The 17488-nt window shown below is 41.1% G+C and overlaps 1 protein-coding gene across 1 annotated transcript in view; it reads left to right on the forward strand.

The window, feature by feature from the left end:
• LOC132816501 (FRAS1-related extracellular matrix protein 2-like) overlaps positions 1-17488 on the forward strand; it is a 229101-nt gene that overhangs the window by 197795 nt on the left and 13818 nt on the right. The window contains exons 14-17 of the mRNA XM_060826175.1: positions 1306-1609; positions 3211-3342; positions 4062-4393; positions 14191-14383. Of these exons, the coding sequence (XP_060682158.1) occupies positions 1306-1609; positions 3211-3342; positions 4062-4393; positions 14191-14383 (961 nt within the window). The remainder of the gene's footprint in view (positions 1-1305; positions 1610-3210; positions 3343-4061; positions 4394-14190; positions 14384-17488) is intronic.

Raw genomic sequence — 17488 nt, forward strand, 5'->3', positions numbered from 1 at the left:
AGAAAGTGAAGAGGTAGATTTCTTTACAAATAACACTGATATTTAAACACTTCCCAGCAGATAGCAGTTCAGTCGCTGAAGCTACTCTGTGCTGAGCTATTCACACAAGCCCCCACATTTTCATTCTGGGTTCACACATTAAACTCAAGGGCACACCGAATTAAGTTTGAGAAGAAGTGGGTGAAATAATTCCACAGAGGTCAGTATCCCATCACCAAGTTATCCTTAATTTATACATGAACAGTCCTTGACTTTAGTAATGCCTCTTCAGAGTTAGTTCTCAGAGTGAACAGGATGTCTGACATTCCTTTTTTTTAATCTGTCAGCCAGTGCTCCCAGATTGGACCCAATTAGCAGCCCCAATTAGGGAACTCATATTCTATGAGCTCCAGCTGACTGACCTCATTAAAATGACTGCAGTGGGAAAGGAATAGAAATGTTTTTAAGCAAAGATAAATTTTTGAACAGTAAAGGAATTAAGGTTTATGGTGATCTAGCGGGTAAATTGAGCTAAGTCCATGAATAGATCAGCCATGACCACATTGATTGGCAGAGCAGGCTCGATGGGCAAGATGGCCTACTCTTGCTCCTATTTCTTATGTTCTTATGAGCTTGCTAAGGATGAAGCTTTAGGGCATTGATTGAGCAATTGGACAGATAGGAATTCTGGAGGTAATGTACTGGCTACATTGGGATTGATACAAGTGGAAAGCATTATTATCCGCCAAAAAGTGAGAAAATGAAGATAACAACCACACTAACAGACACTGAGATAACTGAGACAAGATAAGCCATGCCTGTGCAGGAAATTTCTAGGCTTAAATGTTTTTTAACACTGAATCAAATGGCAGTTCCTCTGTAACAATATTATGGTTAGAAAATCTGGTCCAGAGTAGATTCCTTTAGGTGACTGATTTTAAAGCCATCAACTTGTAGAAATGTTATTGCTACATAATGGAAATGTACAACAAACTCATCTGCTCCGAAACAAAAACAATCAAATATGTTAACAATCGAAAGTAAGAAGGGGATCTGCTTGTTGTGTATAGGGGCATTGTTTATGCTTTGAAGAACATTTCGGTTATACTGTACATTGCAGAAACCTTTATGTTTGTTGTTTAACCTTTATCTAAATTTAACGCTTAAGTGCAAGGCATAACTTTTATTCATGTGCAAACATTATTTAATTATAGATCCAAATATTTAAAAAAAGTCGAGTGTCTCAGTTTAAAATGTTTTGTTCTTTATTAAACCTGGTTTATATTATCATTTAAGATGTTTAAATCCATTCCACTCTTTCCTCAGGCATGCAATCCTAAATATTCTGATTATGACAAGACAGGCTCAATATGTACCAGTGAGAACATCAATGATACCCTTACTCATTACCGCTGGTTGGTGAGTGCCCCAACTGGCCCTGATGGAGTGACTAGCCCTATGAGAGAAGTCGACTCAAATACCTTCTTCACCTCATCCAAGATAATTACTCTGGACTCCATCTACTTCCAAGCTGGTTCCCGGGTGCAGTGCGCTGCTCGAGCAGTTAATTCCAATGGGGATGAAGGGCTTGAATTAATGAGCCCTATTGTATCGATCAGTGTTGAGGAAGGTACCGAATAAAGACATTTATATTGCTACTTGAAGTGACTAAAATGTAACATTCACATTGAATGATGATTAGCAGAAATCAAGAGATTTAGATGTTGCTATATACTTTAATGGGTTTCATTTCATAAGACCATAGGCTATAGGAGCAGAACTAGACTATTCAGCCGATCGAGTCTGCTCCACCATTTGATCATGGCTGATATGTTTCTCAAGGAGAAAGTGAGGACTGCATATGCTAGAGATCAGAGTCAAGAGTGTGGTGCGAGAAAAGCACAGCAAGTCAGGCAGCATCTGAGGAGCAGGAGAATCGACGTTTCAGGCATAAGCCCTTCACCAGGAACCAGCCATGATGAAGGGCTTATGCCCAAAACGTCGATTATCCTACTGCTCAAATGCTGCCTGACCTGCTGTGCTTTTCCAGCACCACGCTCTCGACTCTGAAATGTTTGTCAACCCCATTCTCCTGCCTTCTGTTTTATTTCAAGAATACTGACAATGCTTTCACGCGGAAACTGCTTCCTGTGCTGGATTAATGCGATCGTTAATCACTATAGTTAAGCAAGGATCATTAAATGCCTACATGTGGATCTCTATTATGTTCAATATTAACTGAGTCTTGAGATGGCATTAATAACTTTCACACCTTCACAAATGCCTGCAGAATTATTTCACTTTGACGTGAGCTGATTTATCACATTAATTGCAGTGACAGGTTAAGCAATTCCAAGGTTGTTTATAATTTTACTTAGAAAGTTTGGGCAGAATCATGTCGCATTAGGTACCTTGCTTGTTGCCTGGAAAGCCGCAAGAGACCTGTTGTACCCAAGGCCCACCAAACCACATACCAGTCAAGCATTGGTGATGCCACTGGTGAGCCATCCCCAGGAATCAAGATGTCAGGGACAGAAGCCTCACCCAGTTAGAGTTGTCAGCGAAGCAAAGACTGGCAATTCCTGTACTCAGCGGCAACATGGAAGAAGCCATGGCTGCTGGCAGAGAGTACCTGCTGGCCCCCAGGATCACCAAGGAAAGGGCAATTGATGTCTGGAGAGGGGGGGTGGGTGTGACTGTCTCCCAGCAGCCAGCTACCTGCCCAATGTTCAGTCCCTTGATCAAGCATCTTCCCCTCCCCACCCCCTACCCCACTGCAAAGTGACAAGCAGGCTACTGGGTAACAGCTGTCTGGCCAGCAGTCATGTTAATCCCAGCATCAGTGTGAAACTCTGAAGTGGTAATCCTGAATTGACCAATTTGGGGTCATAATTAACGATGGACAGGAAGAGTGGCCAAAAGTTTGTGTATGCCGCCACCCAGCCAAATTAAATGCCTCTTACACCATCAACCTTGCCACCTCTGTCATTAGAAGATTCCAATCTTTGTATTTTACAAAACTAACATCCTGTAAACAACGTGATTTTTTTAAGTGATTTACATCCCTAACTCAAACAGTTACTTCATGTTGTATTTATTTTACAGAGACTGGAATGAATGCATAAAGAGAAATAGCGTACTTTTAGATGGAGGACAAGGGATTCCCAGTTAGCTTTAAGTCTGCGTTCAGTTTTGGCTATCAGATAGTGATAAATGTTGTTTTATTGGCAGGTCTATGCCAGCCCAGAGTACAAGGAGCAGTCGGTGCTGAACCTTTCTCTGCGAAGCTTCGTTACACAGGATCCGAAGATCCAGATCATCCCAACCTCATTAAAGTGACTGTAACAATGCCTCACATTGATGGTAAGAAGTAAACTATGTGGAGTTGCTTCTGTATGTATTCCTGCTTTATCAAGTGATTTCCTTTACATTCTGTAGAACTTTGTTCCATTGTTTGCAAGATTTCACTTAATCGCTACTGACAATAAATAACATTGTGAAAGCCAGCATGGGAAATGAGAGATCAGAGCTGTGGGATTGAGTGGGAAATCAGGAATGGGAAGGCTAGGTGGGATAGAAGAAGGGAGAATGTGGATTCCCCATTTGGGGAGTGGAGAATCCACCTTCTATAGTTGGGCTGGAAGTAGTTCACCTGATCCACTGAGCTCATAAGGAGATGCTGAATAAGCCAGTAACATGTGGAGCCTGCAGCTCCTGTCTCTATTTCACAATTGAGTTTCCCAACTTTGTGAATCCCATGTAGCGCCAAAGAAATTTGACGTCTTTTTAATTTGGGAGCCCCTTGTAAATACGTGAAATAAATGTCCTGCCTCTTCGTAGTCAGATATTCGGAGGCCTGGGTACTTGCAACCACAAAAATGGCAGAATACATTTCACTTTGCAAGGCTGCATCCTTCATCACAGTTGGTGTGGGGATGGGAAGCGAGCTGATATTTGAGGCCTCTGTTAATGAAGTTCAGAAAAAGCAGCAAGTTCTGATTTAGTGTTCGAATGTTCTTTTGTATTATTGTATGTGTGTTCTATAATGAATATGTCCTTTTCACAATTGATTTTTGTTTCAGGTATGCTCCCGGTTATCTCCACACGCCAGCTGTCTAACTTTGAACTCACTCTCAGCCCTGACGGCACTCGAGTTGGCAACCACAAATGTTCTAACTTGCTGGACTACAATGAAGTGAAGACACATTATGGCTTTTTGTCAGATTCCACTAAAAACCCCGAGGTGATTGGAGAGACTGCCCCATACCAATACAGTTCATCATTGCGTGGATCTCCTACACTCCGGTTCTACCGAAACCTCAACCTTGAAGCTTGTCTCTGGGAGTTTGAGAGTTTCTATGATATGTCTGAACTGCTCACAGACTGTGGAGGCTCTATTGGGACTGATGGCCAGGTATGAACAGTGTCTGCTCCTCAGCAATGTTTAGTATTGCACCAGGTATCTTTTCTTATACAGATGATAACTGATACTTGAAAAAAATGAAGAATGCCACATATTGGAGGCTGAATTTTGTGCCCTCCTTGCTTTCGCATTTGAAGGTGAGAGTTGGGTCTAAGAAACAAAGTGGGTGGCCAATCCACAGCCTTCTTGCATTGATTGCGTGGGCTGCTGGGGGCAGGAAGGTTGAGGTAACTTCTCAGGCACCCCTGTCAAAATACTCCCTTTGTGCCTCCACATGTTCCCTCTGCTTTGCCTCCCATCCCTTTCCCCAGCGGGATATTGTTGCTTTGCAGAATTCACATTGGCAAAGCACTGACTAAGGAGAGGTAGAGAAAGGAGTGAGTGATCCAAACTCCATAGAATCCATCCCCTTTGTATTTCTATCTCTTCCAATTGAGACTAGCTCCTCTCCAACAGGAGGGCTTGAGATATACCGTTAGTGAATGTTAGATTCTCGAGACTTGTTCCAAGGATGATAGGACTCTCCACTGAAGAAAGATTGGGTAAACTGAACCTGTAATCTTTAGAGTCTTTGGAGTCAGTGAGAACATCCCTTTGAAATATACCACACAACTGAAAAGGATAGACAGAGTAAATACAGATATTTCTCCCAGTCTGGGCATCTAGAACCAGTGGTCACAATTTTAAAAATAAGAGATGCTATTTAGAACTGAGGTGAGGAGAAAGTTGTTTACTCAGCGGGTTATGGATCTTCGGAATTCTCTACCCCAGATTGCTGTACAAGCTTGGTCTTTTTAATAAGTTTCTAATTTTTAATACAGAAAGGTTTATGGAGTTAATGTGGATAAAAGGCATTGAAGCATTTGGTCAGCCATGATAAATTAGATTGTGGAGCAGGCTGAATAGGTGAAATGGACTACTCCTGCTCCCGTGTTCCAATGTTTCTGTAATTAACATCGATTTATCAGCTACTGTCACTAGACTAGTAATCAAAATCTCCGGGCTAACATTCTGGGAAGTTGGTGAAATTCGAAAACAGTAAAATTTGAAATTAAATGATAAACTGAAAGGTGATGTCCATTGTCAATAGTTATAAAAACCATCTGGTTCGTTAATGATCTTCAATGAAGGAAATTTGCCATCCTTACCTGGTCTGGTCTAAGCGTAACTCCAGACCCACAGCAATATGGTTGAATTTTAACTGCCCTTTTAAAAGGCCAAACAAGCTGCTCAGTTGTATCGAACCGCTATCAAGTCTAAACAAAGGCATGATACTAGACACACTATTGGCATCACCCTGAACATTGCAAATGACAATTCCAAACTTAGTCCTGTGAACAAATGCAAAGCTTTACTCGCTAACATCTGGCGGCTTAATGCCAAAGTATTTGGGAGAGCTGATGCACAGACTAATCAAGCAACAGCCTGACATATTCATTCTTACGGAATTATATACTACATACAAATGTCCCAGACACCACAATCATCGTCATTAGTTACGTCCTGTCCAACCTGCAGCACAGACCCACCAGAGACGGCAGCCCAGTGAAACATGCTAAAGATCCTAATAGCACCATGATTGTACCTACATCCCAAGGACTACAGTGCTTCAAGAGGGCAGCTCACTACTGGCGCTATTGGAAATGAGCAATAAATGCTGGGCCAGCCAGTGAAACCAACATCTCATAAACAAATATAAAAAAACTCACTATCATACCCATCAATACAGAGGATATCCTGCTTAAACTATTTTCAAAATAGTTTTGTTTAAATCATTAGACAAGTGCATTGTCGACCATGGTATCCAATAATTATAGCATCACTGCTAATCCAGTGTTTTCATTTTGAATCACATCATTGCAGTCATTTGCAGTAAACACGAACATCTGTACAGACAACGCTGCCACTTCAGTTTTGATTAATTAAAATTGTTTTCATTCAGCTAGAGCAGGCAAATTTTGTTTGTAGTCTGTAGAAAATCACTATTTGTGTATTTTTAGATACTTTTCTAAATACCACTTTGAATATAGTGAAATCAAGACACACTTTTCTATCTCGTTAACCCATCTCCTTTCAAATGATTGAGGAAAAAGGCTCCATTTGCTGATGGAACAGAATAATGTGTTGATAAATGCTGCCAGATCTCCCTTCATCTGCACTATGTGGGTGTCTGCTTACCTCGTTGCTTTACTGACTGTCTCCTGGGTGGTGAACAAAGGCTTACTATGTGGGGATGATGTTTTACTGTAACACAACACCACACAGAATGTTGAGCCACGTGTCGTTAGGTAAAGTGTGAATCCTTTTATTTGTCAGCTCTTTATATAAGACCCACATGTCTTGAGTATGGCTGAGATGTGAGATTGCCTCTTGTTTTGAATTCTTTTCCATAACCTGCATCCTGCCTACTCATTCCTTGTGAGCATTTGCTTGATGTTATGATAAATGTTCAACATTTTAGTTTATCATTTATATTTCATTTTAGTTTTCTCTCCCTGTTTAATTTTGTTCCTCCTGGACCTCCTGTATGGAGTTTCCATTGTTAACAGGTCCTATACTCTACCTTCTATCACTTGTGGGTGATGTGCAAGATTGACTAACTGGTTGACTAAACCTCCGCATTTCTCTCTGTTTCTAACACATTTCCATGGGTTATCTTTCTAAGCAACTTGGCTGTTCAATAATACTGCATGTAGGTATGCTACCTGCACCAGTGTAACTTCACTGGATTATTATTTTAATTAAATCTAATGTTAGCTGACTAGAGACATAGAAAATAGGAGCAGGAGTAGGCTATTCAGATATAAAATACATTTATTATCTGTTTTGAAATAGCCATTTAGAATTCAACCGAATGGAATTAGTTCTTTCTGCATGATATTACCCTAACATATTTTCTGCTTCATCTTATTTTGGTGTAAATTGTTGACGATATTAAATGTAACAGCGTTAGTAATTGCAAGATATGTAAATTGGGTGAAGTCTGGAGATCAATTGCACAGTGGTCATATTTCACCTGCAACTGCAAAGCATTTAAGATTTTACCTGGTATATTGCTACTTCCAAAAGACTTGGTTGTAGTTTTAACAGGTTCTTTAAGCTTGAGACATAAATGAGGAGTTTGTTGTGCTACCACTTGTCTGTCTACTTTCTTCAAAAGGGATTGGAAATTTCAGTGAATTCATAGATGCAGGATCATTAGAAGAAAGTGTCAGGAGGCAGTATTAAGTGAGAGAGGCCGACAATGCTACAAAAAGGGAGAAAATGGAATTTCAATGGTCTGAAGCTCTGAATGTTTCCAGTGAAAGAAATATGTCCATGAAACAGTACACTCTTTTGACAGCATCTGTCAGGTTTACGACCCCTACTACTTAGAAGAACAAGGGCAGCTGATACTTGGGAAGACCAGTAGCAGCAAGATCTATTGTTGATCTTTAACTATCATTAGCTCTAAATCCTGGGCTCCTTCCCTAACAGCATTGTGGGATCTCTACACCACATGAACTTTAGGGGTCGAAGAATGCAGCTGACCACTACCTTCTTCAGGGTAATTAGGGGGTTAGACAACAAATGCAGGCCAGTCAGTAGCACCCACATCCCAGGAAAATTTAATCTGTGAACTCTTGGTCACCACTAACAAAGCAGATCTTTACTTATGCGGTAAGCACAAGGGCTGACATCATTCATTGAACAGAGGCAGCCACAGCAGTCTCAATTTTATCAGCAGTAGAAATCTAAGAGCTTCAACCACCCTGGTAAAGGGCAGCTTTCAGATAACTATAGCTTCTTGTCATAAATGGAAATGCATTATCTCCCTGCTTTTGTTGCTGCACTGTTGAAGGCTAGGCTTTAAAACAAACTAGATCTCAGTGGCGCTTCCCTTTGATGTCTCCTGCAGATAAGAAAGCTCCTTTTCTGCTTCCATTTCTTACTGTCGATAATGCAACGATTGTGCGGTTCAGAACCCTGCAAATAAAGACATGTTCTCTTAAGTCCAGTATATTGGTTTACCCACTTCTATTTGTCTTTTACTGTGTTATTTTATGTACAGCGCTTGAACTTTAGTGAAACAATGCAATGATCAAAGTCTCCATTCCATTTTGGAAGACCTGCTCTAACACTCCCTTCCTTCTACCAACATTTCTCCAGTTGAGTTATTTTAATGCTTCAGAGAATCTCGTAGGTTTCAACTTCAGGAAAAATGTTGGATATTATGTAAAGCCACCAGAAAGGTGCAGAAACACTGAACTTTTGAACATTTACTTTTAATATCAATATCTTTCATTTGTGTCCTACTGTCCCTATCCTGCTGTTGATATATCGTGGACACTAAGTAGTGGCACTGCTGACAATGAGATATCCTTCATCTGCAAACTTTGGATCCTCTCTAACAGCGTATGCTTCGCAGCTTTACCAAGATGGATTCTGATTGAACCAACCTCTGTGTTTAGATCCTTGATAAAACTAGAAGTCAATTTTCTGGGATGCACTAAAGTAAAACAAAGAACTGTGAATGCAGGAGATCTGAAACAGAAATTGCTGGGGAAGCTCAGCACGTATTGGAAGAAAGCAGAATTAACATTTCGAGTGTGGTGACTCTTCATTCGAGATTGTGTTCTCTTTGTTGCTCGCTTGAACAGAATCAATTTTCCTTGTATTAAAGCAACTTATTCTGACTGTCCTTCATCAGAAAGCATTTCTGTACCTTGTTCCATCCGCCCCCACACGAAGTTCTGCCTTCCTTCTCATTCCCTTCTAGATAAACAAATCAAAGGAGAATGCATTGTAATTTTAAGAAACTTATTAATAGAGTCTAAATAGTCATTTTACAATTTAATTTTTAATACAAATTAATGGATTTCACTTGAATCACATTGACAAAATATATTGTCAGCATGTACTTTTCTATCTTCTTTTCTCATTGGAGCGAAGAAGGTTAAAAGGTGATTTGATAGACGTGTACAAGATGATGAGAGACATAGATAGAATGGATAGCCAGAGACCGTTTCCCTGGGGCGCAAATGGCTGTCATGTGATGATTGGAGGAAGGATTAGGGAAGACGTCAGAAGTCGATTCTTTACACAGAGAGTGGTGGGTGCATGGAGTGCACTGCCAGCAGTGGTTGTAGACTCAGATACATTAGGGACATTTAAGCAACTATTAGATAGGCACATGGATGATACTACAATGAAGGGTATGTTGGTTGGTTTGATCTTAGAGAAGGTCGGCACAACATTGAGGGCCAAAGGGCCTGTACTGAACTGTACTGTTTTCCGTTCTATGTAGAAGTGCTAGGATTTTTGTCACATGATAATTGAAATTTATTAGGCAAAATTATTGCTTTGTGATTTTTATTCATGGACTAAATGTCTTTTTGCGAAGTAGTTTAGATTGGTGAAATGAATGAGTACATTGATCAACTCAACACAATTGCAATTATTACAGAAACTTCTAAACCGCAATTTAGATGGGCGAATCAGATTCTGGAGTTAAAGATTGATCAGGAGTTTTGTATTTGAGTATTAGTTAGCATATTTTGGATGCATGTTTTACTTTCTGTTAAAAGATGTTGTCCAAAATTGTGTTCCGTCCCTCAGTGCCAAGTGGCTGTCAGCTGGAAACAGCACCATTGTGCAGTCATTAGATAAATGGAAATTTATTGTTAAGGCACATAGTCACTGCCTTAGACAGCAGTTTTTATGGAAACATGAATTTTATTTTGTTAGTTGATTACTAGCTTGTGCTTGTTTTCTACACCCTGAAAGCTGTGGTTAAATCTCTTTAGTTAGACTGAGTTTCTGTTAATCTATAGTGATGATGCACTTATTTTCTGAAGCTTGAATGCAGTAATGATTGTAAAATGCAGTCTGTTATCTTGTCAAGTGTATGTTAGCCTGAAGGATATTCAAAACTCAGGGTCATGGCTCAAAATTAATTGTTACAGCTTTTTGTGAAACACTTCATAAACGTTGAGGGCAAGATTTTCCATTTTGCAACTTAGGTGTAGAGAATGGGCATGTTGAGTGGCAACTGACTCTCTGCAGTGCACTGGTGGGAGAGCTCACAGAAGCAAGCTCCAATCAGTTTGATACATGCTGCTTGACGAATCACATATTGTGTCTGAAATCCCACCTTACCAGCTGGGTCCTAGAACAATTGATGCAGGTTTAGTCTTCAGAGCATCCCATAGCGAGAAGGTCTCACAGGGTGGGGAGATTGTCAGAAGATGAGAGTCACGAAATTTGAAGGCAAGGGCATGGGGTGGCTTTTAGCGAGCCTCCACCAGCCAATTAAAAAAACCTGGGAGGCAGGTTCCTTGGTGTTCCCAATTGGAAAACTAACCACCATTCTCAGTCAGAAATTAGAATGGAGAAACAAAGAAACAGAAGAATTGAACACATATTTTGGCGAGTTTTGAGAAGATTTGTAGATCAGGTTGAGATTCTGGATGTAGGTTTGCTCGCTGAGCTGGAAGGCTCGTTTTCAGACATTTTGTCACCATACTAGGTAACATCTTCAGTGAGCCTCCGAATGAAGCATTGGTGATGTAGCTCACTTTCTACTTTCTGAATCTTCCAGCTCAGCGAGCAAACCTACATTCACATACTTTGGTTCTGCCTTCACAAAAGATAGTACACATAACCTCCCAGAAATGTTGGGAAACCAAGGGTCTAGTGAGAGTGTGGGAATTGAGGGAAATCAATATTAATAAGAAAATGGTGCTGTGGAAATTAATGGAGTTAAAGCCTGACAAACGGCCTGATACTCTCCATTCCAGAGTACGAAAGGAAATGGTCCTGGAAATGTTAGATGCATTGGTGGTCATCTTCCAAAATTCAGTAGATTCTGAAGCAGCTCCTACAGTTTGGAGGGTTGGAAATGTAACCTCACTACTTAAAAAGGGAGGGAGAGACAAAGAATTACATACCAATTAACTACATACCAGAATACTGGTATAATGCTGGAGTTCATTATGAAGGGTGTGATAACCAAATATTAACTGGATTGGATAAAGTCTGAATGAACCTATGAAAAGCAAATCATCCTTAACAAATCTACTAGAGTTTCTGGAGATTGTAATAGAAGAATAGATAGTGTATCTAGATTTTCAGAAGACTTTGATTACGTCCAACATAAAAAGTTAGTGGATAAAATAAAGCACATGGGATAGGAGATATTTAATTAACACAAATTGAGAATTGGTCGGCAGACAGGAACCAGAGGGGGAATTACATGTTTTCTTTCTCGGAGTGGCAAGGAGTAACTAATGGAGTGCCGTAGGGATCAGTGATTGGGCCCTAGCTGTTCACAATACATGTAAATGACCTGGAGAAGGGAAAGGTGTGCACCATTTCCAAGTTTGCAGATGATACAAAACAGTGTAAGAATATAAATTGTGAGAGGATGTGCAAAGACTTCAGTTTGATTTAGACATATTGAGAAGTGACCAAACACATGGCAGATGCAGTACAACCTAGCTAAATGTAAAGTTACGTATTTTGGTTTGAAAAACGGAAAGGAAGAACAGTATTTAAATGGTAGTGTGTTGGCAAGTGTGGATATTCAAAAGAATCCGAATGTCCTTGTACACTAGGCAATGAATGTAGACAGGAATATGCAGCATGCAGTCAGGAAAACAATGGTATCTTGGCCTTCTTTGGAAGCGGGTTTGAGTTCAGAAATAAGGATCTCTTACTGCAATTATACTGAGTCTTGGTCTCAGACTTCACCTGAAGTACTGCATGCAGTTTTGGTCTGGTCACAAAGCTGATATGGGATGGCAGGACTGCCCTACCAGAAGAGATATTTGACTGGGCTTTTATGAACTGTGGTTTAGACTAAAACATATAAAATTCTAATAGGGTTGAAAAGACCAGATGCAGGGGAGATATTTTTCCTGATTGGGGAGTCTAGGTTACACAGTGTAAGGATATTTAGGACTGTGATGAGGAAATGTTGCTTCACCACAGGTGGTGAACCTGTGGAATTCTCTGCCACGGTAGGCCGTGGAGTCGAAGTCACGGAATAATTTCCGGAAAGATTTAAATTTTAAACACATCTTGGATAATATGTGGGAGCGGGAATTTGGGCTGAAACAGACAATCAGCCTTGCTCATATTGAATGATGGATCAGGCTCAAAGGTCTGAAAGGCCTACTCCAGCTGCAACGGCAGGTAACTTTACCAAAGGCAAATTGAGGCCATAATGTGGCATTTTATTGACTACTACAGGCCTAATTGCTGGCAAGTCAGATGATCAACCATGGAACTGATCCTCGTGGTTAACTTGCCGTTCTCACCAGCTTCTTCAGCACCTCCAGTGAGCCAAACACTGCTCCCTCAGAATTAGTGCCTGCAGAAATTAAGGTTTACCTGTAGTTCTTTTGTGGCAACTTCAGACCCTACATAAAGTCACATTTCACTCTGCCTGGATGTTGTTAGGTTCAAAGCTGACCAGACATTTATCAAAAACATAGACAGAAAGCAGGTGTTGCCGGGATCAGTCCTGGTCTTTTACAAATTGATGTCCCTCCTAGATGTGAACTGGCACGTGTGCTTTGTTCTGAGCAAGTGAACACATTTCACATTGTGTACTGTTTATTATCAAGGTAAAATAGATAAAGCTGAAGATGGGAGTCTTTCGTTCCTTAGAGAATGGAATGCACTGAACTGGAAAAGGTCATTAGGGCTCAAAAACTGAAAATACTGTACAGCAAACTTTGTTTTAACCAGGCACTCTCATTGAGCTGGTGCTCTCAATAAACCAATACCCTTGATAAACTGACAAAAGTTATATACCTCAAATACCACAGAGTTTATACTGTATTATTCTGTCCAATTATTATAGCTTTTTTGATTTATTTACCTCAATGTAAATATACCTGTTCTTCAATCAAATGGCCACATGAAATATCAACAATTGTTTCAGATTTAAGTTAATTTATCTTCAAAAACTGTGATCTACCATGAGGTCTGAGTAGTCAGTAGAGGGTGTGTGAGAAGGCTCTGCACCAGTAAGGCAAAGTTGCATTATTATTTAGCTGATGTATGCTACACATAAAATATAACAATGCTGTGTGTATCCTCTGCATTATGTTTCTCAGTGTATGTTTTTAATGTGATAATGTGGACCTCCTGATTATCCAGAATATTTGATCAACCAGCACCCTCCTGGTCACATACGTGCTAGTTAATAAAAGGTTTGCTGTATATCATTCAGTCCCTCACCAACCTGTGTTGTGTTCCTCATTAAATACCCACCTACTTGTCTCTTCTAATGAGTTGTAGAATCTGACTGTCCGTGAGTAATCCATTTTGCACATTCCCCACACTCCGTAAATGGCTTAGAGGGTGTGTCTGAAGAAGTTTCAATGTAAACAATCGATTTACTTGAGGCATACTAAGGAAAGTACCTTTGTGGTAAAATTCCTACCACCTTTCTGTGACTGACCAGCAAGTGTCCATTCTTCAGCTAAAGACTTACAGAAGGATTTGTAGTGAAAATATTAGGAAAAAATTTGCACAATTAAACATGGGTTTTGCCTTAGCAAAACCACTAAATATTGTGAACCTATCAAACACGATGAACAAAAATAAAAATGTTAATCATTTTAACAGTAGTACATGTGTGTATTACCTAAAGAAAAATGAGAACAAATTCTGCAGAGCAATAAAATTCAGCAGTAATCAAACTGTTCTTGAAGCAATGCTGCCCCCATTTTTCGACTTTTACAAAAAGCTAAATACTTAACCTAATGTACTTAATTTAATTTTTTTTATCTCTTCAGGTTTTAAACCTCGTGCAGTCCTACGTAACTCTGCGGGTGCCTCTTTATGTCTCTTACGTTTTCCATTCCCCAGTGGGTGTTGGTGGCTGGCAGCACTTTGACTTGCAATCAGAGCTTCGTTTGACTTTTGTATACGACACTGCCATCTTGTGGAGGGATGGAATTGGCAGCCCACCAGAGGCCGAATTGCAGGGTTAGTGATTGCTAGAGATTACTTCACCATTCCCAATTCTTACTGTCAGCAAGTTCAGTTCGATGGGGATTGAGTTCATCAGGAAAACCTCCCATCACTAATTTACTTCTGCAATTATAACTCAATTTTGTAAAATCCCACCCATTAGTAAGGCTTTGTACAGAGAGAAAGAACATCACACCATGCTCTTAGAGTCATAGAGCTGTACAGCATAAAAAAAGACCCTTCGATCCAACTTTGTCCATGCCAACCAAATATCCTAAATTAATCTAATCTAGTCCCATTCACCAGCATTTGCTATCTCCCTCCAAACATTTCCTGCTCATACAACCATCTAGATATCTTTTAAATGTTAAAATTGTATCAACCTCCACCACTTCCTCTTGCAGCTAGTTCTACACATGCATCACCCTCTGTCCATTAGGTCCCTTTTGAACTTTTCCCCTCTCACCTTACACCTATGCCCTCTACTTTTGGATTCCTCCACTTTGGGGAAAAGACCTTGGCTATTCTTTCAATCCATGTCCCTCATGATTTTCTAAACCTCTATAAGGTCGCCCCTCGGCCTCTGATACTCCAAGGAAAACATCTTCAGCCTGTTCAGCCTCTCCCTCTAGTTCAAATCCTCCAAACCTGGCAACATTCTTGTAAAACCTTTCTGAATCTTTTCAAGTTTCACCAACATTCTTCCAATAGCAGGAAGACCAGAATTGAATGCAGTATTCCAGAAGTGGCCTAACCAATGTCCTGTACAGCTGCAACATGACCTCCAACTCCTATACTCAATGCACTGACCAATAAAGGCAAGTGTAACAAACGCCTTCATCACTATCCTGTGTACTTTGGATTCTACTTTCAATGAACTGTGAACCTGCACTCCAAGGTCTCTTTGTCCAGCAATACTCCCCAGGACCTTACTATTAAGTACTTAAGTCCTGCCCAGATTTGTTTTTCCAAAATACAGCACCTCACATTTATCCAAATTAAACTCCACTTGCCATTCCTTGACCCCATTGGCCCATGTGATCAGTGTCCAATTTTAGTGTCATCTGCAAACTTACTAACCAAATCTTCTATGTTCACGTCCAAATCATTTACTTAAATGACAAAAAGCAGTGGACCGAGCACCAATCCTTGTGGCACATCGCTCGTTGAGACCTCCAGTATGAAAAGCAATCCTCCACCACCACTCTTTGTTTCCTGCAAGCCAGTTCTGTATCCAAGTGGCGAGGTCTCCCTGTATTCCATGTGATCTAACCTTGCTAACCAGTCTATCTTGAGGAACCTTGTGTATAAGTCTAAACATAGTATGAAGTATAAGGACTTTCCCATTACTCAGGTGAGGCAGATTAAAGCAAATGCACATGTCTATTTCCAGTGCTAGTTTTTTTCTGGCATAGGTCACCAGTATTGCCAGAGCTATAGCTTGAAGCTTATCATTCCACAACAAGATTGAGTGACTGGGCAATTTTCTCACTCTTCCCACCCGCTGTTGATATATTGGCAGGGTTCACGGGTTGCTATTTTAACCTGTTTCGGCCATGTTTTGAACACACTTTCTGTGGCCATCAAGTGCTGGAGTTGGTTTCAAACACAGAGGGATTGGCTCGGAGGCTAGGGTGTTACCCACTTTTCCACAAGACCTTCCTTTTCTCTTCTCAGGGACAGAGTACAGGGCACGCAGAATATCTCAAGGGAATTGGGTAGAGTGAATGTAGATTTGTGAAATGGGAATCACACTTGGCAAATCTGTTTCAAATTGTTTCAGGTCGTACGTTGGAGATTGGTAAGGAAACACTAGTGGATATCATGTGTTTAGGTTTAGAAAAAGCATGTTACACATGAAGTTACCGCACAAAGTTAATGTTCACGGAATTGTGGGTATCACTGTGTCGGTTTGAGACCCCATTGGTGTCTTGAGGCTTCTCAAAATGGGAAACCCACGAGTGGCCAAAGCTATCTGACCGTCATAATTGAAAGAAGACCTCCTCATCCATCCCCTCTCCCACCAACCAACGCTGCCATCTGCCCTCACAAACATCCACTCTCTCCTTTACCTTCCCTGGGCCTGGTGATTTGCTCTGGACATCCTCAGAGCCTATGTGTCTTATTGTGAAAGCCCCCATCCATTAACATGTCCTTGATCTTCAGTTGAACCCCCAATCGTGGCTCACTCCTGAAGATGCTGTTGGACTCCTGCCCTTCTAACAGACCAGCATTGTCCTAGACAGTGACAAGGGGCTGCGTTTGTAAGTGGGTTCTTCCGTGACCCCCACCAACCATCGCTACCCCTCTTCACAACCCTCTCAGGCTCATGGGATTGGGTGATCCTGCCTTGCAGCCATTCCGTGCTGTGCTGGGGAGTGGCTAAACTGGTCCACAGTGAGACATTTACCCCTCAGCTCTTGGCAGCTGCCAGCTAATCTGATTTACCAGCTGCTGCATCACTCCTGGCAGGACCAGTGCCCAGGAGTGGGGCTGTTGCTAGAACCACAGCAAGGACCACAAAGAGGATCATAGCTTACTCCAAAATAGCAAGAGCTACAGTTCAAGGAATCAGAGGGATCACAGGGCAGTGGTGGGCAGGAGGATTGGGAGAGGGGTGTCTGCCAGGTAGTAGGGTGGAAGGAAGAAGGGATGACTCCTTGGTTGAGAGGGATGTACATCTCCCAGCACCCACTGAATTGATGAGCTCAGCAGGAAGGTGTTGGGTTAGCCACCCATACTATTTTTGGGTGGCATGGTGGCTCAGTGGTTAGCACTACTGCCTCACAGCGCCAGGGACCCGAGTTTAATTCCAGCCTCGGGTGACTGTCTTTGTGGTGTTTGCACATTCTCCCTGTGTCTGCGTGGGTTTCCTCCGAGTGCTCCTGTTTCCTCCCACAATCCAAAATGTGCAAATCGGGTCAATTAGCCATGCTAAATTGCCCAATGTATTCAGGGATGTGTAGGTTAGGTGCATTAGTCAGGGATAAATGTAGAGTAATGGGGAATGGGTCTGTGTTTAGCATTAACATTGAACCTTTCTGAAAAATCTCTCCTGGTTTAATTTCCTCTCTACATACAAAGTAGATGTGCTAGATAGAAAATGTTTGACTTATCTAA

The sequence above is a fragment of the Hemiscyllium ocellatum genome, chromosome 6 (assembly GCF_020745735.1).
Source record: "Hemiscyllium ocellatum isolate sHemOce1 chromosome 6, sHemOce1.pat.X.cur, whole genome shotgun sequence".
Taxonomy (NCBI): Eukaryota; Metazoa; Chordata; class Chondrichthyes; order Orectolobiformes; family Hemiscylliidae; genus Hemiscyllium; species Hemiscyllium ocellatum.